Genomic DNA, 23,394 nt, shown 5'->3' with positions numbered 1-23,394 from the left:
ATAATATAGTCATAGATATGGTGAGATAGATATGCTTGTTGGCAACCTAAAATGTATTATATAGTCATATAAAATATGGCGAGATAAATATGCGAGATAAATGTATAAGCTTGTATAAAATAGATATGGTGAGATAGATAGCGTGATTGTATTAACATTTCTCTAGTATGCTTTGTATTTCAGAACGACATGCTTTCGTTGCATTCTATTTACTTTTATTGACACTTTTTTGTGGTTTTGTAAGTGATTTTATTCTTTCAGATTGTGATGCTGTTGCTAACCACTGAACAGCCTCCTTACCAACTTCATACGTAACATCCATGGCATTAAACAAGTACCCAACAGTGATGAGCTGTACAGACGGACACAGCCACCCAAAGCCATTGTAAAAGAGTTCGGCAACGCCTGCTGTATCGGAAGAAGGTCAGGGATAGAACACACTGGAGATAAATTGTGTCCAGCGCTGTGCTTCACAGCCAATCGATAGATAGATGCACACAGGCCAGAAAAGGATGGGATGGACAGTTATTCATTATCCTGCAGGTTGGTACCTATTACATGTCATTGAATGCTAACTCTTCCTGGATTAGCTAAAATTTACGAGTATTACTTTGCCTTATATTTTGGTGAGAGAAACCAAAATTATATCAAAGGCAACAAAAAAAAAACCCCAAATTTTCTTGAAACTATTAAAATGTCACCACAACCCTACAAATTTGCTAATATTTTCAAAATCAATATGTTTTCCCCAAACCCCCAAAACTGCTGATTTTACATTTCACCCAAAAAATCTCCCAAAACGTTTTTTTTTTTAAGTTGTCTAATGCTATCAAAATGGATTGAAGACAAAAGTAACATTGTAATGTATCATTACTTTGCATCATATTATACCTATTGCCAGTGGCATAGCGTGGGTCATCACATGGGGGGGGGGGGGCACCGACCATGATTTGGGGGGGCACCAGGTCTGATGGGGGGCACAAGCCATTTTTTGGCAATTTTTTTTGGATTTTTAAAAATTTCAGAACGATTGGGGGGCACGTGCCCTATGATGCTACGCCACGTACAATGTTCTGTTCTGTGTGCTGTGTCTCTTTGTTCTTCTTTAGGGTTTTGTGTTGTCTGTATTTTGTGTGCTTGGTGACTGGTGGGTAAGTGAGATGCTATTATTTAGAATGTAAGCTCTTTCATTTTTTGTTGTGTTTTGCAGATGCCTTGATTGATGTTGAGATGGTTTAGTTTAGACATTCAAGATTTCCAACTTCGACTGATCTATGTAAGTACAGTTAATAGCAAATGTGATGTTTGTTTGTCAATGATGCAATATTGTATTGTCCAGTTTTGAATGCATGTAGCCATTATTTCTGGGGGGAAGGGGGTGTAGCAGGACTTATGAACCTTTAAAAAAAATTTGCTTGCATCTAAAATGTACCAACTCAAAAATGGGATTCTGCGTGCAATGTACATACCTCACCAATATGACTCACAAAATTTGAGCAGTTTCAGGCCTTTAATATAGAAAATGGTAAATTGCTCAAAATCAACCAAATTGCTGAATAGTCGCATTATAGTGATAAATAGCTTTAAATTGCTTAAAGTTATGTTAATTGTGACTTATCATGCACTAAAAGAGCTGTAGAGAATGTGTATATTGCAATAAAGTATATAGTTACATGGTATAATAGAATGCCTCCATACTATTACCAAGATGGACCTGTTTACTTTTAGAACACTGTAACTTGGCACCTGGGGCAATAATATAGAGTGGCACCCTCAATTCTTAAGACAAGACAAATACTACTAATTTGGTTTATAGTCTAGTTGAATTTCGGTCCTAAAATGATATGTTCACTTTCACCACTTGAAGGGTAAAGAATCCAGGGGCACTGATTTGGCGCTCCCAATGGTGGCACCCAGGGCACGTACCCCACCGCCCATAATCATTAATCAATTAATAAAGCTTAAATACCCCCCATACCCACTTTTCCTTCCTGTAGGTCATGTAGGCAAATGGTGAAGCAAGCATAGAGGATATGGTGTTCACCGATATCAATGAATGAATACAAGGTAAGCGTAATGCAAGGTAATAAACAATACTAATGCATAATCTTGATCGGAATATCTGTAGATCTCTCATCTTCACAGATTTTGAACAGTATACCTGATCGAAGGAAAATACTCGTCAATCATAATAATTCCAACCACTCATTTGATTTGTTGTCAATCAACTAATTGATAATTAAATCATTACATCAATCATTAAAAGAATTGATCAATCATTATAATCAATATTAATCAATTATCAGTAATTATCGACCAACCAGTAAATTAGTTAAGCATCCAACAATTCGATTAACAATCAACAATCAACAATCAATTATTTGTTTAATTAATCGATGAAGATATTCCAAATTCCAAGATAGTGTATTATCATGTAGAGGTGAGCCATGTATACTAACCACTCAGAAAAACAAATTGCATCTTGACTTGACACAAATCTGGACAAAATGAGGTGGGGTATTTGAAGCTGCCTAAAATGTGTCAATAATATTTTGTTTGCTTTATGTCCTCTATTAAACACTATTAATAAAAGAACAATAATTTAGAACATTCTTCAAAAATGGATTTTGTTTCAGAAGTCTTATATATTTTTGATTATTATGCAACCTTTGGGTTAATAACTCATGCTTAACTTGTTTAATTTCTATCCTTTATGTTTCAGTAATTTGGTATTGTGATGCTTCTTGGACATCTGATTCTATGATCTATCATAAAAAAACCTAAGGATATAATTCATCCAACAGATGGCTTTACCCTTTATCATAACAACACAAGTTTCCCCCAAACAACAGTATCGTATTGGATCAATTCTGAAAAACAATTCAACACGCAATTGAAGCAGTTAGAAGAGCAGTTAAGTACCGACGCCTCTGAAAGGATTGAAAGCAACTCAACTGAATCAAATCAAATCTTTGTGCTGCTAGATTCGTTTGCAGCATTGCAGAGTAAGAGAAGAAGAAAGATCCTGTTATTTTAACTTTTACTATTTTAGAGTAAGATCATAACATTGGTAATTCTTATAGAAATCCTTGTGATGTTACCAGGGTTGGGTGCATTGCCCCCACCCAGTGTTGTCACTACCTAAGCAAAGACGTAACGCATGATCATTCCCAAAGTCAAAAATACCCCCTATTTTGCACGGTTTCAAGAACATTTTCAGCATTTGCTTCCCCTATTTTACACAAATAGCCTTGAAAATTACCCTTATTTTTTGCATTTCAAGTACACTTTTACAAAAGCACCCCTTTTTTAACATTTCAAGAACACACACCAAAGAACACGGCAGCCAAACTGGAAATCCCTAGTGATGTAATCGGTGTAAACAAACCAAAAAAACAAACTGAATGAGTTGCTGAATATTAGGAAGGCACAAAAGTTTCATAAAATCCAGGAGTAAATTGAGCAAGAAATGTTAAGATTTCTTGGGATTTCAACATTTTCAGATTCACAAAAATATACCATATTTTTTAATTTCGAGTACACCGTCGTCAAAATCAACACTATTTTTAAAATATCGCGAACATAAAAATGTTCGCGAACATAATTTTAAAATAACCCTTTTTCTCGAAATTGTGATGCTACCGGGGTTGGTGGTATAGCTAACTTGGGGTGCATTTGCCCCCACAGGTGTCATTCACTCCATTCAGTAAAGCATAAAATTGGCAATTCATTTAGAAATCCTTGTGATGCCACAGGACTTGGGGTAAATTTTTCCCCACATTTGCCATTCACTCTATTCAGTAAAGCAAAATTGGCAATAGAATGGAATGGTCACAAAAAACTCTTTTATTTTTGTCTTGTCTGGTAGTTATGGATATCAGAAAGTTTTGTAACATACTCTTTAAATGAATTAGGTAGCTCATGTATGAATTCTTGTACATTGGGTATGACTACTATAAGGCCCTTCACAATTGATTCCGAGTTTACTGTTCAAGATTTTAAAAAATAGGACGAGGTGAATTTTAATTATTAATTATCTATTATTTTCTTTATTTAGTATTGGTTATCACAACCAATTATCAACCCGTTTGACTGGAGCCGGCATTATAATTATTTTATTACTATGCTTACTTTTACACATAGTAAAAGGTGCAGTTATATGCTGTTTGTTTATTCATCATTATTATTGATATGATTCATGTTAGAAAGTAGCAAGTAAAAGTCATTAAAAGCAATATTAAAGGACAAAATGCAAAATATAAATAATTAAATATTTTGCAATTTTCAATTTTGAATGCGGGCAGTTTAACAGTAAACTAAAATTGATTGTGAAGAGCCTAATGACTATTAGAAATTGTTCTTATTGCCCATTTTTGGAGTTTGGTCAGTTTATCTAAGTAAATTTTACATGTATTCCCCCAGATTAGAATTCCATATGCGGTACAGCAAAGTACAATAAAGAGTATGCAATATATGTAACAGCTGAGAAGTTTATGTGAAAATCCATTTTATGCTTCAGAGAGACAAACAAAGTACTTATTATGTCACCAATTATATTTTTCATTAGATACCCACGAAAAAACCTATTCCCAAAATTTCAGTTGATTCCGATTTTGCGTTCGCGAGTTATGCATAATTATGTGTATTACACTGCTCCATAGACAATGCGTTGTAATTTCGTTCTGGTGCACCAGAACGAAATGAAAATTCACGATATCTTTGCTAAACGAATTTAATATCTGCAAGAAATATTTTGTACATAAACATTATGTAGCCAGAGGTTTCCAGTGATATAAAAATCTCAACTTTTTTTTTGAGAAAAGTGGGGGATGAGGCTGTGGATCACGAAATGCCCTTTAAAACAGAAACACTGCATGCATTTGAATTTTGTCGTTTGTTGTAAATAAAAATGCTTGGAGCTGTAAAGTAATTTGACCTCCATGAAGCTAAGATGAGATTACTTAGTAATAATTGATTAATGTTCAATTGTTTTGATCATTTTGGCCAGTGGTGGCACCATGGGGGACCAAATGCCCCCCCTATAAGAATTCTTCCCCACAGCCTCCAGTAAAGATGCAAAATTACAAGACTGAGCAAAGTTAGATTTTGCCCCTTCCCCACCCCCAGGCCCCGCACTCCGTTCATCCGCGGGTATTCATGCTAGTTGAAAATTTTGCGAAATAAGGGGTGTTTTCAGATGAAGAAACACGATTTGCAGAAACACACAAAAAGGGGTGTTTTGTCAAACCACGTGTTCGCGAAATTGACAAAAATGCTTTTTTGCCTACGCGTTTCTGCCAATAAAGGGTAGGGCCTATATTATTAGAAATATTGTTAGCGTTTTAGGGAAAATAGGGGTATTGTCGAAGGGCAAATAATTCGTGAAATCGCTAAAAAAAGGGGTGTTTTTCCCCTAAAAACTTCGCGAAATGAGATGCAAAAGGGGGTGTTTTTAAAGTTCACCGACAAGCATGAATACCTGCGGATGCCTCAGAGTGCAGGGGCCAGCACCTCCCAAAAAAAAAAACTCCTGGTGTTTGCCACTGGCTTTTAATGGTTATAATTTAAACTCTGATGTGGTTTTGTAGGTATGTTATCATGATTTTTCAGCTGACTGTTTCTCCTTGGGCATACATGTTTGTTTCCTGTAGCAGATCAAAAAAGTCAAATGCGAAATGTGTTTAATCCATGTCTTCAAATGACAAAAATACCTTTTTTTGCTGCAAATTGGAATGGGAATTTACAGTGGGTCTCTCTGACACGCACGAAAAGAATCATATTCAAGAATATTTATGATCCCCTTTCAACCTGCAGATTGAAAAAAGTAGGCCTATTTAAAAAGATGTGTGATGTTTTCCCCAGTAGTTTTTCACTATGCTCGTTTATTGTTTAATGTGTAAATGTTTACTCCAGTTTTGTTTTATATTATTTTTGTGATTTTTCTGGGGTTTTTTCTTTGAAAAGTGAAAACAAATTCTAATTCACAAAATAAGCCATCAAAAACGTAATACGCACGCTCAGGAAACAAACTTTTTTTTTTGGCCTAAGATGTTTTTTATATTTGGGATATTTAAAACATTTTGGCACATTTCATAGTCGAGTAAATGCATTCTGATATCGCGTTCTGTTCTGTGCTTTCCTTTTTGCTTCCCTTTTTGGCTGAGATGCATTCTCATAGGTTTGTCTTGTTCTGGTTTAGGATTCTCTTTCCTCTCCTCTTTGGCTGAGGTGCATTCTCATAGGTTGGTTTTGTTCTGGTTAGGATTCTCTTTTATAAATGTGATATCAGAGTGTAAAAAGGATGTTATTTTTGGAATTTATCAAAGGGATGGGATTTTGGGGATTCAAAAAACATTGTGTTACAGGCAACCTTGTGCTGTGCTTGTCACATATACATGCATATATAACAACATCAAATTCAAACAGGGGCGGATCCAGGAATTTCAGAGGGGGCGCCGAGCCACCGCCACTGCCGTTGCAGCTCGGCGCCCATACAAAGTCAGGCGCTGCTCTGCAAATGATACACAAAGTCAGGCGCCGCTCGAAAAATTAGAGAGGGGGCGCCACCCTCTAAATCCGCCCCTGTCAAAATTATGTGTCCAAGTATTGTGAGAAAAGCAGTTTTGCTAAAAACTCATCCGAATCAAGATCACATACATTCTGTGTGTGATACTAATCTGGTTCATTAGGCCAAAGGAGACTTTTCATGAAGTTTGTAATACAACGCTAGCTACCATGATGTTAGAGTGTATGCGTTGGACACACGTCAATTTACATGGATAAAAAGTCGGTTTTGCTAAATACTCATCTGAATTAAGATACAAATGATACTATCTGATCCAATCGGACCAAAGGAGGCGATTGTTTAAACTTTTATCACTATAAGGCCTAAAAATTGTTTGATTGGCGTAATATAAAAAAAAATTTAGGGTAGGTAGGTCGGGATTTATTTTTACTTTTAAAGCTGTAAATTGCATTTGGTAAAGGCCTTGGGAACTTTTTTCTTCCTTTTTTAATAAAAAAGTTTAATTAATGTTTTTTGCAATAAGAAACTCTAGGGTCAGGCCTAATTTTAGGCTTGGTCGGGTTACGCCAATCAAACAATTTTTTGTTTGAGGCCTAATTGACCTATCCAGTAATATTAGGTTATTTTATGTATCCATCATGTTTTTGCTCCCTGTTCATTTGCCTGTATATCCATTTCAAAATTTCCGCCGCTGTCCAGATTGGTCAGATCGTGTCACATGTCATGTGTGGCAATTTACACTAAACTGAACTATAATGTTCTTTTCTAATTATCCGAGTGCTGCTCGGATATTATACATATATATTATATGGGGCTGTCCAATAATTATGAGCTTTCCCCAAGTAAAATTTCCAAATGGTGTGCCTAAAGTTGCTTGCCCCCAGCCTGCCAAAATTGGTTACCCAAAATGCCTGCCAAACAATCTTTCACCCCTTTGCACATGCCCAAATTTTTTGAATCCCAATTTACACTACACTTGTATTACATTAAAACCATTTAAAATTGTTTTAATGTAATACAAGTGTAGCAAGCAGGAAATTGTGCATATTTAAATGTACAGTGCCCCTTTATACATGTGTACCAAAATTGCTTCCCCCTGGCTTGCCAAAATATTTTCCCTTTCACAATTTTACCTCCCAGGGCTCATTAATTATTTTGCAGCACATTATTAGTATTATTATTATAGACTATTATTATTATTATTAGGCCAAGTAAAAAAAACATGTATATCGCGTATCGTCCGCACTTGTTCAAAAATCGGTGAGGGAGGTCCTTATTTATTTTTTTACCATTCATTGCAATTGCAAAATTGCAATTGCAAAGTGCAAGTGTTTTTCAACACATCATAAAATCGGGGAGGCCCCTAATATTTTTATTTCCCCAAAGCCCTACCCCTAGCTTGAAGAAATTAAGTGTTTGCAATGTGTTCTGATAACCAAGAACTTCTGAACATGTATTTTCATCACAACAATTTTAGAAACAAAGTAAGGATGCAAATAGGAAAAATAACGAAAATCTCCAAAAATCGGTGAGGGCGTGGACGAGATACATGTTTTTTTTAATTTTATTTGGCCTTATTATCATTATTATGATTATCATCATTATGATTATCATTATTATTATTATCATAATACATGTCATAATAACAATGATAATAATGATTATTTTTATCATTATCTTCATTATTATTATTATTATTATTATTATCAGTGCACTACTATTATCTTTTTTGATTTCTTTATAAATTTGTTTTAATTTGTGCTTTTATAATCCTGTTTTCTTTGAACATGTTTTTGATGTAGTAATATATTATTTGAAACTGTACATAAATATATATATATATTTGATATATTAATTAATGTGTAAATTTTGATATATGAAAATTTTGTCGACATTCAGTTTTTTTTACTGCAATGACATTTTAATCAAATATACCTGAAATATATTAAAGATTCTGAGATAAATCATGCTGTATATCGCTTCTTTTGTCCCATGTCTCATTGTCAAATACAGGGTGATCTGCACCCAAAAATCTTAGTTGCATATGAATTTTTTAAGAAAGTTTTATGAATACACCACATTTAATTTTAAAAACAAGAACATTTGAAAGACACCCAAAAAAGTTGCATACTGATATTACTGTCTTTGCGAATTGTCTCAATGTAAAAGGAAAACTCACTCAGTAAGCTTTTATGATACATGAAAGTTTAAAAAAGCTTAATTTAGCACAATATATTATAGAAATGTATTCATGTGAAGCATTGCAACTGAAGTGGTTAACTGGGGTGTATAATACAGTTCCATAAAATTCAAAACTAATTTTGTTGGATTAAAAATATACTGTTTTGCTAAATAAAATGGCGAAATCTTAATACTTTATGTTTTGGGACATGTGGTCAATTGTTTAAATTTTGATGGACGTTTCATGTTTTTCAAATGTTCTACATGTAGCTTCAATCCTCCTGTAAGGTTTCATTAACAAGACAAAGCAAAGACATTGCACACTGTGTTTTTTAAATAATAAAATAATAAAATGGGATATTTTTGGCAACAAATTTATTATATTCACCAAAAGACTCATTTTAAGTTTCATTAAAAAAATACCAATTATACCATTTTCATATCTTCCAACACAATTTCTGATGAATTTGCCAATGCATTATATTCACAACTAGAATTTCGCGGTTCTCGACGCAAAACGACGGCCGCAATGCCTCCACCTTGATGCCCGTCATTTTAACCGGTGCAATTTCACTCCAAAATGACCTTCACATTATTTGCCTCACTAAGGTAGCCGTTCCCACCAAATTTTATGAACCTACAGCAGTCTATGGCGATTTGACCCCGAATTACCCCAAAATGACCTTGACATTTTTGCCTTGTTTCAGTGGTCGTCCCCACAAAATTTTATGAACCTGCAACAATCTATGGCGATTTGACCTTGGATGACCCCAAGATGACCTCAACATTTTTTTCTTCCTACAGTAGGTGTTCCCACCAAATTTCATGAACCTGCAACAATATATGGCGATTTGACCCGGGATGACCCCAAATGACCTTGCGATTACGCAAATTTTGCGCTGAAAAGCAAATCAGGTCAGAACCTCTGGCTGTGCTACTCCCCGCCAAGTTTCATCACTAACTCATACAGTCTCCAGATAATCTGTGCACAAGGTTATTTTGCTTGATATGCATAAATTATGCAAATTAGGTACTTAATTACCATATTTTGCAACGAAAACTTGCTAAAATTTGGAGTCTGCCAATTGCCACCCCTCCACCAAATTGCATTACTATACGCCTTACCAGTTCCGAGAAATTGCACTGGCAAGCTCGGACAGACAGATGGACAACCAGGAAACATAATATAATACCTCCGGTGGAGGTATAAAAAGCTACAAAAGACCCTATGTATTACATTTTGCGAAGTTTCATTTTAAAAAGACCACTAGGGACCGTTCACAAACACTTGTTGGGGGCCTGATGCAAAAAGGGGGCGCTGAAAATTTTGACCCTCCTAAGGGGGCCCTAAAGAAAATGACCACAAATTTTCTTGGAAAAATTGAATTTATATGCTTTTCTATGCATATGAGGTTGACCCATACATAATTTTCATGTCAAAAAGGGGGGCCCTGAAATTTTTGAGGTCTGTAAAGGGGGGGGGGGGCCGAAAAAAATTGCCGATGAATTTTTTTTTGCATCAGCCCCAGCTAACAAGTGTTTGTGAACAGTCCCTAAATCCATTTTCGTTTTGATCGTGGGCAAAAATAGTGTCAAATTCAATAGTGCGCACATCGTCCAAAAGCCTTGTTTGGAAGCTTGAAAACATTAACAGTCTCTCTAAAAAACAAATCCAGTATATGTATTGCATGATGCAACTATTTTTTCCAGCTGTGCCCCTGAAATTTTATTTTACCCCACCCCGACCAAGAAAGCTGGCTAAGCCCCTGCCTTTTTGGTCTAAAGCACAACAACTTTGGCTGATACTATATATGTGCAAGTTAGGACATGTGGGATTCAGTGGAAACATTATAAATATGCCAAAAAATCAGGTTAGAAAAAATGATTTATTCCATCTTTAAGGGTAGAATTGTTGGTCGACTTGCAGCCAAAATATTGACTTTCATAATCTCAATCAATATATTATTGTAAAATAACACTTTGATGTTCTGGAAAAGTTCATTCTACTTTTCTACAAATCATATACTTTGAAAACTTGCTTGATTTATGAGTTATGTAAGTTTTACAAAAGTGTTGTTGTTTCAGCCCTCTTTACAACATAACTCAAGAACCACAGGACCTACAAAAGTATATCTGTGATATTTTAATTCTTCTACACACTCGCTATGAAATGATCAATGCAATTTTTGCCAAAGCTCACTACAAGATGCTGTGAACCCCGGAGGGTTCTCCCTGGTATACGAGGGATGTGCCACGGTTTTGGGGTATCTTTTCAGCGATTTTGGTATATCGATGGGTGGGTTTTCAGCGGAGACCAATCCCGGGAGACCAATGCGCCCAATTGGGTGCATTTTGGAAAAATTGCACTTAAAACGCCCAATTATGGTAAATTTGGGTGCTTTTTGGGTGCTTTTTCTTGAAAATTGGTATACTGATGGGTAGCAAAAACAGCAAAAAGTAGGTATAGAGAAAGTCAGCATACGAAAGTCTGCGTGGCACACCCCATACAAATTTTTCGAAGACCCCCAGGCTGCCGGCTGTGAACTACCAAATCTCAAAAAAAATCACCGAGCACTATTAATATATGCATATATGACGTCATGAAATGAATTATGCATATTTTGTACCGGTGTCGTGAATAGAAGAAACAAGTGATTTTGTTGGACTCAATTTTACGGTAATGTATCATAAATTATATCCATATTTCTCAAATATCGCTTGTTTTTTTCACACATAATTTCCACGAGCGATTCATTTGATACGATTCAACCATATTCTCGTGGCTTTTGTGTTTTAGGTTTGTTGAAAATCGGGCAATTTGATGAAACATGTAAGCTTATCATGACTGTAATTCATGAATTTGTGTAAAATCATGATTGGGTGCAAAATTCACCAGTCATGACGTAGTCCATGATTGGAATGAAAAGGCAGACAAAGGCTATTTTGTTGTGAATTCAGATCTTTAAAGAGATTATTAATTTCTGCTAGGTACAAAAGGAATGAAAGCAAACCTTTGCCTATTATGCTTTAGTTTTGGTTAACACATTTATCCTACATTCGACATGTTCGATAGAAAATTAATTAAAAGAAAAAGATAGGTCAAGGTCAACGGTGATCCTGACTTTTAGACCACCCTTGCTATATAAAATTAAAATTGCTAATTTATCGAATTAAACTTTCTCATCAAGGTTAAACTTGTTAACAACTGTACAAACAAGCATTGTCGTTGTATACATATCCCGGCCGAAGGGTCACTCCCATTGACATTGTGGTCTGTACACCATCCCATGATCCGTGATAATGAAAACGCGTAAAAAGGGTAGTTTTTCGTGGGTAGGCACGATACGCGCGTATCGTGTTTGTGTCAAAAACATGAAATATTGGAAAAAAGGGTAGCTAAATTGCAATTGCTAATATGCGGAAATGAAATTTAGGGTATGACATTTGATGCAAGGAATAAAATCCCTGTTTTAGGGTGTCGTTTTAGCCAAGGGTTAAATCCTTGTTTAGGGTGCTTTTCAAAAGTTGATTATCGCGGATGGTGTACAGGCCACAATGGGAGTGACACCCCCGGGATAAATAACATCCCGAGCCTTTATTGCCAATGTATGGACCAAAGATTTTGTGCAGATAATTTTAGGCCTATATCAAAATGTATATTTTGGACCATTGTACAGCTATCCTTTCTACCCTATGACGTATGAAAGTATCTTGATTATCAAATTGTCAGCAAAAAACTGGTCATCGCTAGCATTTTTGATGAAGAAAAATGAGAATATTCACGCCGGGACAAGCCGAAAATCTTACCTCAATTGTAAAATCCACCCGATGCATGTCATAAACAAGCCATTAGATTCATTGTTGTAGTGTCAGTCAGTGATTGTCTCCGTGTATTGTCCTTGCACCTGCAAGATGAGTTGTCAAGCTGAATTTTATGTATACTCCATCGCTGAAACACCACATGGAAATCACCTGCACGTGGCTGTTAAGAACTGAGCACGCTGACTGGTCCAAGTAGTTTTTTTTAACCAATCAGGTTAGACGTAAAGTTTCGCTTTTCGTGGTCGGATCTACATTACCCATGAAGGCTGTCGCGTTCATTGATTGGCTTCACGACCGCAATAAATGGTTAATATACAACAATGAACCAATCACAAAACGGGTTAAGGCGCCTGTTAGAAATTTTGCACACGGCACGTCCTGGTGCACTGCGGTGCCATGCTGCTTCGCTTTTCTGTAAAAACGAGCGAGTGGTATAAAGTCGGCGTAACAGCTGTGATTTATGAAGCATGTCTGACGTTTTTCTATGGAATTGTCGATTCTCAGCAACGGGATTCCATGAAATTGACAATACCGTATTTCGTCAAATAAACGCCCCCGGGGGCGTTACATTTTCCCAAGAGGGGCGTTTATTAGAGGTCATTTTTAGCACGACAATTCCCGTTAAAATCATTAGGTAAGCTTAAAAGTCACGCTAAAATGACGAACTATGAACATCATACTGCAGTTACTGTCCGTTTTCCTATACACAATACACAGTGCTCTCACCATTGACGCCAGCGTGACCTCTACAAATGATGTATGTTGGAAGAATGTGCACTTGCCTAGTTAACGTCACTGTGTGAAAAATAACCAGCCAATATTTAACTTATTCTCCAAACTTCTAGCAAATATATTTCTCTAACATGACCTAAAATTACAGCCAGGTTAGATGTTCAGAAATAGTCGCACTTTTGTGAAATATGAGTGAGGGCAAGGCATAGCTAGCCAACTCCCGTGTTAATTGAATGGAGATTTGACCGAAAATATTGGTATCGGACCGCTCACTTCTGAAGGATGCCACAAAAAAACGGTACAAGCTACATTTAAACTATTCTCTGGCAATCATCATGATGAGTTTCTTATATATACTATGCCGAAATTGGGTACTGTAGGTGATTGACAAAGGGTCGCACTTTTCTGATAAATAAGTGACAGTGAACATGAAATATCAGCGCCCATAAACCCAAGTTAGTAGCTAGTTAGTGGAGGCCGTCACGGGACTGATTATTGATTATTGAAGTGCCTTATTAATAGATATCGCATACGATTTAGGGCAAGAAAAAAAGCAGGACACTTTTGGAGACATCATCATTATCATCATCATCATCATCATCGACATCATCATCATCATCACTTTCTACATTTTTTCTAAACAACATAGGGCCTACCGTTTTAATAAGATTTTTTTCTTGAAATGCATGTAGGCCTAACTATAATTATCACAAAACAAATATAATGCATAAGAAATCGTTTGTTTTAGAGCGTGATGATGAAATAAAACATCACGGTTTTCATCACGAAACACTAGAAGTAATACATAAGAAATCAATTTTTCGTGAGTGATGAAATAAAACATTTTCATCACAAAACAAAGTAATAGGCCTACAAAAGAAATACATTTTTCGAGAGTGATTAAATAAAACATCACGATTTTCATCACGAAACAAAGTAATACATAGGAAATCAATTTTTCGTGAGTGATGAAATAAAATATCAAAATTGTCATCACGAAACAAAGTAATACATGAGAAATCGTTTGTTTTAAGGGGGTACTACACCCCTGCCCAATTTTGTGCCTATTTTTGCCTTTTTCTCAAAAATTATAGCGCATTGGTGACAAGTAAGATATGTATATATCAAGGGGCAAGGACTACAACTACTGCACTAGAAATTTTATTTCAGCACAGACAACAGTTGTGGAGTTACAGTCAAAAATGAGGGAAAACCAATATTTGATCAATAAATCAATAACTACTTGCCTTGGGTTGCTGAATTTTCAGTGCAGTAGTTGTAGTCCTTGCCCCTATAATATACATATCTTACTTTTCACCAATGCGCTATAATTTTTGAGAAAAATGCAAAAATAGGCACAAAATTGGCCAGGGGTGTAGTACCCCCTTAAAGCGTGATAAAATAAAACATCACAATTTTCATCACAAAACAAAGTAATAGGCCTACAAAAGAAATACATTTTTCGAGAGTGATTAAATAAAACATCACGATTTTCATCACGGAACAAAGTAAATACATAAGACATCGTTTGTTTGATTGCAATCAACCGCGACAGTTCGTCTCACACACACAACAATGCACTGCGATCAAATAGGTTGATGACAATATTTGATTGAATGGACTGCACTGCGCCATGATTACGTGCACGGTTCAAATCCTTTGTTTGGAGCCAATCAATAATTTCACGTACAGCCTCTATGCAAATTAGAGTTTACACACGCTGCAGCTGGGGTAATCGACCGAAGCTGGTTGCCGTTAGTGATCGAATGCATGAGCTTATTTGCTTTACTGAATCGATTTACTGGATTAATTTCCTGTTAACTGGGTTTAATGCCACAAAGGTCAAATCGGGCTTGCCATGGACCATGAGTGCATCATGTTTGACACCGACTTTTGGTTCACTTCCGTGTTTCAGATCTCAGTGCAGATTTTCGCCATTTATTGCTGCTATTATCAACCATGTGAGCAACTTGGTAGGCTTACTACACAAGATAGCATGGAAATATCGAAATTTTTGAAACATCTTGGTTGAAAAAAAGTGGTGGGGGCGTTTATTTGAGGGGGGCGACTATTTGACGAAATACGGTATGTAAGTTATTCTGCAGGATCGGCAATAATTAATATATGGGTTTTTTTATGTTATGAATAGTGCAAGTTGAAGTTAGTGAGTTTGTGGTTTCGTAAGTTAAGTACAAAGGTGTTCTCAGGAAGCTAAAAATGTAACGGGCCATCCTCAAAGTACTTCAACTGCATATCTGAGTTTGGCGAATAGCAGGACACATCACACATGAAGTGTGATGTGTCCAGAAAAGAATATACTGTCGTTGTGCATTTATTCTCGACCAAATGAGAGCTGCACAGTATTGGAAGGAAGGAAGGTTACGGTACCTTTTATTCTTTCGGACAAGCTTTATTTTGTTCCAAAATTCATGCTCGTAATAGAGCTTTATGCAAAACCGGTAATACCAGCTCCGAAGCTTTTGCGTAGACGCGATAGAGCGTTGTGTGCTTTCGCGATTACGCGACAGACCATGAAAATACTCGGTAATTGCGTAGCAGTCTCGCCTGTCGCATTTCATAGAACATTGGCCCTCATTATCGGGTGATGCGGAGACTTTGACTGGTGGTACGCTCTCTGTAGTACTCTGTGATTATTGTCAATAAGCTGACATTGTATGATAGTTTAGAATTTTGTATTTTTGCTGTCATGTTTTAGTTATTCTCTGAAACTCTGTCGTTTACAGATTTGACATTTCTTTGTCATCCATTGCAGATCATCAAATTGTGTAGTGTGAATTATTACGATGCCAGTCATAGAGGAGGTAGATGAGAATGAACTGGTAGATGGTGATGAACAGCAAGATAGAGGCAGTAGGACAACACCACCAGCGGGTGGTGGTGGTGGCTATAATTGGGGTGCTATGATGGTAAGTCCTGTACTGGTCATGTAATTATCAGTTCCCTGGGCCACAGTTATACTTGATTCATTTTACCTTGACAGTCGCTGGGGGTCCTTTCCAACGTTCCAATGAGTCAAATAGGGCCCATACTTACGCTAGAATGAACACGATAATGCGATTGATTTTCTTACACGTAAAAATAGGCCAATTCAGAGAGAAAATCTTGTTTCTCGTATAGGGCCTACTATAGACAATTTCTTTTTGTTGGCCGGCCGCTGAGCTACATCTTTTCACTAATTATAGATACTTCATAACGTGTTCCCATGTTGAAAGTTGACAAGCTATTTCTGCTTGCTTTAAAGAGAGCACAATTGAATGAAGACAATATTTGTGCTAGGATTTTATTTCATTCAATATAACTATTTTTTATTTTAATAATACCCCATACCTAACCAAGAACATAAGAAAATATTGTAAAGGCTATAAATATACGCACTCATGCATAGGGAGACAAACATGATAAAGTTAATCTGTTCTTTTCATTCTCGATCATCAACCTTTGGAACATTTCACATGCATGCTGTTTGCCTCAATGCCTTCTCGGCAATCTCGGGCCATAGGCCTATATAGTAATTTAAATCATGAAACCGTAGAACGATTTGTTGGTCAGCATAGATGTTGAATAAAAATTCAAAGCTACACCCTTTTTTGAAATACTGGTTACCAGCGACTTAAAATGAATTGACAATAGCGCTACATGATTAACAAGTGCACTGGGCAAAAAAAAAAAATTGGGGTCAACAAATTAACAATTTCAGTCGGCAAGAAATATTTTTTTACCAGTTTGGGGTACCATTCTGTATCCTTTCCCTAAGCGCCACAACCCCTAGCTACATCACTGCTTAGACAAGTCATTTCAAGAGACGTCAACACAAATTATTATTGCCAACATGAATACTTTCTATGCAAAGCAGTTAACATTATACCTTCCGCTAGGAATGCAACGAACATCATTCGAACCTAATACCTATAGATTTATATCTTCCGCTTTTCTCCAACATGCCTCTTTAGCTCAGTTGGTTAGAGCGTTGTGCTGGTAATAAAAAGGTTGCTGGTTCGAATCCGGCCAGATGCACTGGGGTTTTTTTCAATGTTTATGTGCACTGGCCTACTCTGGGGAAAGATTAAAATTTGTTCATCCTATTACCCCAGAGAACTAAGTATAATAATTTTCATATTTGATATTTTACATACTAATTTGTTTTTATTGACTGATAGGAACACATCGGCAACAACAAGATAGACGCTGGATTGTGGGTTGCAAGGGTCTTTATAATAGTGTGTAGTTTCTTGTACATCATTCCAATATACGGGTAAGTAGAGCATTTTCATGTTTCTTTTTATCCCCCAGGCTTTTGCCAATATTGCAATATGGTTTTCCTTCTGTGTGTATAATTTATGCATGAATCAAGGTCTCTGCTACTTGTGTTCTTTATATTTCTAATATGATAAAATAGCTTGGTTCGAGAGAAAGTCATTCAAAATTTGCTCAAAAATAAGGAGCAAAAGTACAAAACGTATGAAAATGAACACATAAAAAGTTCATAACTTTGCAAGTATGCAGTGGCGGCACCAGGGGGTATTGGGGGGAAAAGTGAATTTCAGAGGGGCAAAATCGACAAATTTTGCGCAAAATTGGTGCAAAAAGTGACATTTTTCATAATTTTGGGTTTTTACTGAGGGCAAGAGTTTTCACTGGAGGCCATTTGCCTCCCCCAGTCCCCGACGTCGCTCCTGCATAGGTACTGGGTCTTAGTGTTTTTGTATTTAAGGTAAATGCTATCATTTCATATCTCTTTCCTGTACAGACCTCAAGCCGCCATGGGTTCATACCAGCGAGCATTGATCTGCAATGGTTTAGTGAGTGCCCTACGCCTGCACCAGAGATTGCCACAGTTTCAATTCAACAGAGAATACCTGGGGCTGTTACTATTGGAGGACAGCTGTCATAATCTACTCTACTCGCTCATCTTTGCTAATAGTTACCCCATTACGTGTATCCTTTGTATTTTGTATAAGGAGTTTGTTTCATAACAGCTATTCTATGTAAAATCCACATTCCCCCTGTGGAAGAATTTGGAAATATCTACCACAGAGGGAGTATGAATATCAAATGGAATTAACACATTAGGCAGCTCTATTTAAGTTTCATACACCCTCTGAGGTAGACTCAACATGAATCTTCCATAGAGGGAGGATGAGTTTCAAATGGAGCTGCCTAATGTGATCATTCCATTTGAAATTCATATTCCATCTGCTGAAGATATTTCCAAAATCTTCCACAGAGGGAGTGTGGATTTTAAATGACTTAATAAAAATTTCAAACAGTTGGTAATAGAGTTACGCATCCTGAGCCATAGCAAAGCACTTTGGGGATCAATTGAATGTTGTAAGAGACAAGTGAATAGAACCGTAGTAACAAAGAAAAGTTTAACCTATTTGTTATAATTTAATGTTGAGGAAAATAAAATTAGCAAGTGCTGGCACAAACCCTAGACTTTTACAATCTGAGAACATGCTGACACCAAAGAGGTAGAACCAAAGAGTACCGACTTGGACTCAGATCATTATCCTGATTGTGGTAATGCAATTTTATGGCAACAAACGATAATAACATTGTCATATGTAAGCCTACATGATGTTACATCTGTATACTTATCCACCAATGTGACGCCAGAGATTTTATGATGCAAATTGATCGGCCCGGTGAGGATCCTACTTCCTAAATTTCAACTTTTCCAGTTGAAATCCATACACCCCTATGGAAGACATGACCTTAATCTCCCACACAGGGGTGTAGATTTCAAATGGGAGTGACTTGTATGGATATAAACTGGAATAGCCCATTTTCCATCTCAGAGTTTTCCTCATTGTTTTCCTTGACCTTTTTTCAACAGTGGCACTCACACCAGTATTCTTATTTGCAATTCTTCATTCAGTATCATTTACCAGAAAATTAATTAATGTAAGTAGCTTTGTAAGATCTTCTAATAAGTTTGTAACAAAAGATGTATGATGATATAGCACTAAAGTTTGCAATGTTATTCTATAGTTTGTTTGGTTTATAATTGGCAAAAAATGAGACTAGTAACACCGTGTACATAAAAAAATTCTTGCAGATAAATTTGTTTGCCAAAAATATCACCAAATTTGAATTACGTTTTCATATACCAGAACATAATCCAACACAGTGGCATATGGAGCAGTGTAATTCACCAGCGAAGAGGTTACGTAACTCCCTGGTTACTGGATTACGCACCTTTTGGAATTAACTCCCTGGTAACTGGATCACACACCTTTTGGAATTGATAGTACATGCCATAGACTTTGTGTTGCGATGATTTCGATCGTGGTGTAGAACTCAAAAGCGTGATCCAGTTGACATGGTGATAATCGGATTACACGTAACACTTTGCTGGCGAATACACATAATAACATGCAAACGTAAAACCAGAATCTACTGAAATTTTGGGAATAAGCTTTTTTGTAGATATCTATTGAAAAATGTCATAAAAAGAGGATTCTAGGATCACAAAATACTCCATTAATGAAATTCTCCTTTTTTTCCCTTTACAGTTGTTGGGTCCTACTGCTCTGATGCCTGTGAGAAAGCTAACAGACAAGTTGATAAGTAGCCAAGTACAAATCCTGAGATTTATTGCCCTGGATGAAATCTTCATTATGCCTTGTATTATCTTCATGATGTTTACGTAAGTAACCACCACCAGGGCTACAGTTTTATCCAACTAAGTCATGATTGTGTGTCAGAGTTAAGTTTGATAAAGCTTTGCCTATTAGAATAGGGGCTGAGTATTTTATTTTGAAGCGAAACATTTTAAAGAACCAAAAGAAATTGCTATTTTTCACATTTTATCAGGCGGCTAGAGGCATGATCGAGCCGGCAACTTGTGAAACCGCCCGGCCGTATGGCATTTTCCATATACTTTCGGTTAGTTTTGTGGGGTTCATTATCGAACCCCAGCGGTTTTAACTTGTATTTATATTATTTATTAACATAGGCCTATTTGTTTGTGATATTTCAAGCATTTTGAAATTTCAAAATAATCCCATTCAATTACACGGTTGACAATGAAAATTTACTGAATTTAGAGAATGCACGGTGACCACCACCTGCATTTTATGGAGCTATATTGCATAGCGTGATTGGTTTAATTTGTTCGAGTTGTGCATAGTTTATGATGTTGTACATATGTAAGATGCAGTCATGCTGTCTAATGTACATGTTGAGAATTAAATATAGGAACATTAGTGACTAATTAATACTATAGTTTGATCAGCTCGTAATTGGTGGCACATCATGGATTAATATTTATATTTTGTATTTCAACAATTGTCTTGTAACATCTCACCAGAAGCACCACAAATCATTCATGTAAGTCCTATACGTTGTTTATTTTCTTGAACACACACAATATAGACCAGACAGGTCAACTATATCACTCTTAACGTAAGTCTACTTTGTGGCTTAGTGGTAAAAGCCTAACAATTCCGGCCGACTATGAGCTGATCAAACTATAAATAAAGCTCCCCACTAGTTTTTCACACATGGCTAAATCTGTGCTTTGCCAACATAAGGGAAAACACTTTTAATCAAACTCTAAGGTTCATATGCACCAAACAAGTTAGACTAGGTCTAACGTTAGACCTGATATAGCCATGGAAGTTCAAATTAGGAAGGGATTCTTATACTCTTTTCTTTTCCTTGTTTACTTCTAGCTGCAGCCATCTAATATTAAGCTACATGTATTTGCCCTTAACAGGATCTACAATAATGTAGAATAAGGTCTAATCTAGAGTTAGACCTGGTCTAACTTGTTTTGTGCATACGGACCTATGGACCAACTCAGTCTATCTCTAGAGATGATATCAAGTGGAGATTTGTTTTATGTGCATTTTGTTTTGTTTTGTACTACAGGGGCAGAGTAAGCTTGTTGGTGCCATTTATGTATTTTAGATTCCTTACTTTTCGGTATGCATCAAGGAGAAATCCCTATTGCAAGTAAGTCATACAAATATGTCATCACAATTTATCAAACAGTGTAGATACTTGTGCATCTGAGAAATGTAAAAATTGATAGAAATGGTTTATTCTGGATCAGTCGCGTAGTGTTGTAGGAGGCAGAGGCATGTGTCCTCCAGCGGTAGTTACAATTTAATAACAGTCCATTGAAAAATTGATGAGATGGTGTCCCTTGAAATCCAGAAAGTATTTTGATTGTTTTTTTTTACATTTCCGCCATTTCTGGCAGTCTGGAAGTTTAGCAGTTACCTACTTGCATCTATGTGTCTAAACAAAACATACTTCAGGTTGAAATGTCATACATTGGGATTATGAGAAAAATATGAGCTTTTATCTGATGGGGGATGAGGCTGTTAATTGGGTCACCTACCTTTAATGGTAAAGATAAGGATTTGAAAATGAGTAGTATTTTTGTTAGAGTAAGAAATCAAAGAAAATGGCTTGATATTAAAAGCTAACATCACATTTATTGTATTGTTTTATTTTTGCAGGCAAATATTTCACGAAATGCGAATTGTAACTGAGAATTACTGCCAGAAGGAAACAACGCCGGCATTCATCAAAAATTTCCTCACCAAATGCATCACAATGTTGTCAAGATTCGCCCCACAAATCGCACAACAACCACCGCAGCAACCCGCTCAATGATGAGGGAGCTTTAGCTTTACACAGCCAGTTTCTTCTAGCAAAGGTGTTGCTTGTAACAGTATAGCTGAGGTGTTCTACCAGACACTGCATAGTACACTTGAAGTCATACTCCATGTGGTACCTTATTTATATGTGTTTGTGGTACCAGGGTATGGTAAGCAGTGATTTAGATTTCAAGAATCAATTGTTTAGTTCAATGCAAGATGTATGCAAGTGCATAAAGTGTGTTCAGCTTAAAATAGGGGAAAATTATTCAGTTTTTGTTACTGTGCACGTCAATAAAGTCCCAACTTACGCTTGCCTAAATTTGCCTAAAGTGTGCACCAGTAACGCAGTGCGCAACTAGAAATGTTGCACCCAACCATGTTCATGCCATTCTATATCAATACACGATGTTATGAATTTTAATTTTTTTGCCTATTATAAACCGAACAAACCTTAGTAATGACAAAGCATTTGCATTCTTCATGCCCAAGAGAGAGATTATACAGATTATGGTTATTGGGTTATTTCAAGTTAAAATCCATGCACCCCCTATGGAAGACATGACCTTACTCTCCCACACAAAGAGTGTGAATTTCAAATGGGACTACTTGAATGGATGCCTCCATTTGAAATCTAGACCCCCTGTGTGGGAGATTAAGATCATGTCTTCCATAGCTTGAGTGTAATGGATTTTAACTGGATATAGCCCATTGATTCGTCACCCTCAAGGGCAGTCATTTTATGCGCACTGAAGCATCAATCCGATGGTATGCTGTGAAGAATCTGGCTTTGTTCTTGATAGAAGAAATAGTAGTTATAATATCAGTAGATAGATAGATAGCTTTAGTATTGTGAAAGTATCATATCACCAACCACAAGCTTGTGCAAGTACAGTTTCACTGAAGGTCAAAAGAATACAAGCACTAGTTTCAAATACTGTAAAAGTGGTCATTTTTGTGTGTGTAATTTTTCACGCTTTACCGATTTTGGACTTATTTGCTTGTTTGTAAATTCCCAATTTTTGAGTTTTCTTACATAGACCTAAAAGCTGTTTGTAAACGAAGATATCTGTGTGTTTTTTATTTCTCACGCTAGCTGTGTTGGCGTGAAAAGCGAGAAAAAATAAATGTTAAGTGAAAATTTCCACTATTTACAGTATTCATTACAAGCCAAAATGTCTCGTACCCAGTGGCACAGTTCATTGACCTACATTCAACAATCATAGCTCAAAATTTGACCTCAAGTTGTGGAGTGTGGGTTTGTGTACCCTACACATTCAAAGGTCACTCTGTAAATGTAAATACTTATTGAGGTTAAAGAATTGTGTCATGATAGATGAGCATATCGACTGCTCAGTGTCAGATGTTGGCAAGTGCAATAGCTGCCATGTGTAGATGAGGACAATATACTGTGTGTGTAAATTGCCAAATGTTCACAGGGCAGCTATTAAACTTACCCACTTTTGGCATTGAGCAGTCGATATTTAACCTTGCTATTTC

General features: G+C 36.4%; 1 protein-coding gene and 1 long non-coding RNA gene across 4 annotated transcripts in view; both read left to right on the top strand.

The window, feature by feature from the left end:
- The window catches only part of LOC140161005 (transmembrane protein 33-like), a 23,405-nt gene extending 394 nt beyond the window's left edge, over window positions 1-23,011 (top strand). Inside the window, exons 1-8 of one of the 3 annotated variants that reach the window (XM_072184378.1) lie at window positions 11,299-11,384; window positions 16,035-16,188; window positions 17,440-17,534; window positions 18,030-18,217; window positions 19,119-19,186; window positions 19,798-19,931; window positions 21,158-21,241; window positions 21,754-23,011. In XM_072184378.1, the coding sequence (XP_072040479.1) occupies window positions 16,066-16,188; window positions 17,440-17,534; window positions 18,030-18,217; window positions 19,119-19,186; window positions 19,798-19,931; window positions 21,158-21,241; window positions 21,754-21,910 (849 nt within the window). In that variant the 5' untranslated portion in view covers window positions 11,299-11,384; window positions 16,035-16,065 and the 3' untranslated portion in view covers window positions 21,911-23,011. Of the gene's footprint in view, window positions 1-11,298; window positions 11,385-11,483; window positions 11,505-16,034; window positions 16,189-17,439; window positions 17,535-18,029; window positions 18,218-19,118; window positions 19,187-19,797; window positions 19,932-21,157; window positions 21,242-21,753 lie in introns of those variants that run through there. The other 2 variants (XM_072184379.1, XM_072184377.1) reach the window with 2 other exon arrangements.
- On the top strand, window positions 301-2,835 carry LOC140160331 (uncharacterized). The gene is made up of 4 exons (XR_011859958.1): window positions 301-543; window positions 1,211-1,276; window positions 1,998-2,067; window positions 2,723-2,835. It is a non-coding gene; the product is annotated as an uncharacterized lncRNA (long non-coding RNA).
- Window positions 23,012-23,394: the final 383 nt, after the last annotated feature.

The sequence above is a fragment of the Amphiura filiformis genome, chromosome 9, assembly GCF_039555335.1.
Source record: "Amphiura filiformis chromosome 9, Afil_fr2py, whole genome shotgun sequence".
Taxonomy (NCBI): domain Eukaryota; kingdom Metazoa; phylum Echinodermata; class Ophiuroidea; order Amphilepidida; family Amphiuridae; genus Amphiura; species Amphiura filiformis.
The sequence above is the reverse complement of the archived record's forward strand: the minus strand, read 5'-3'. Positions and strand labels throughout refer to the sequence as shown.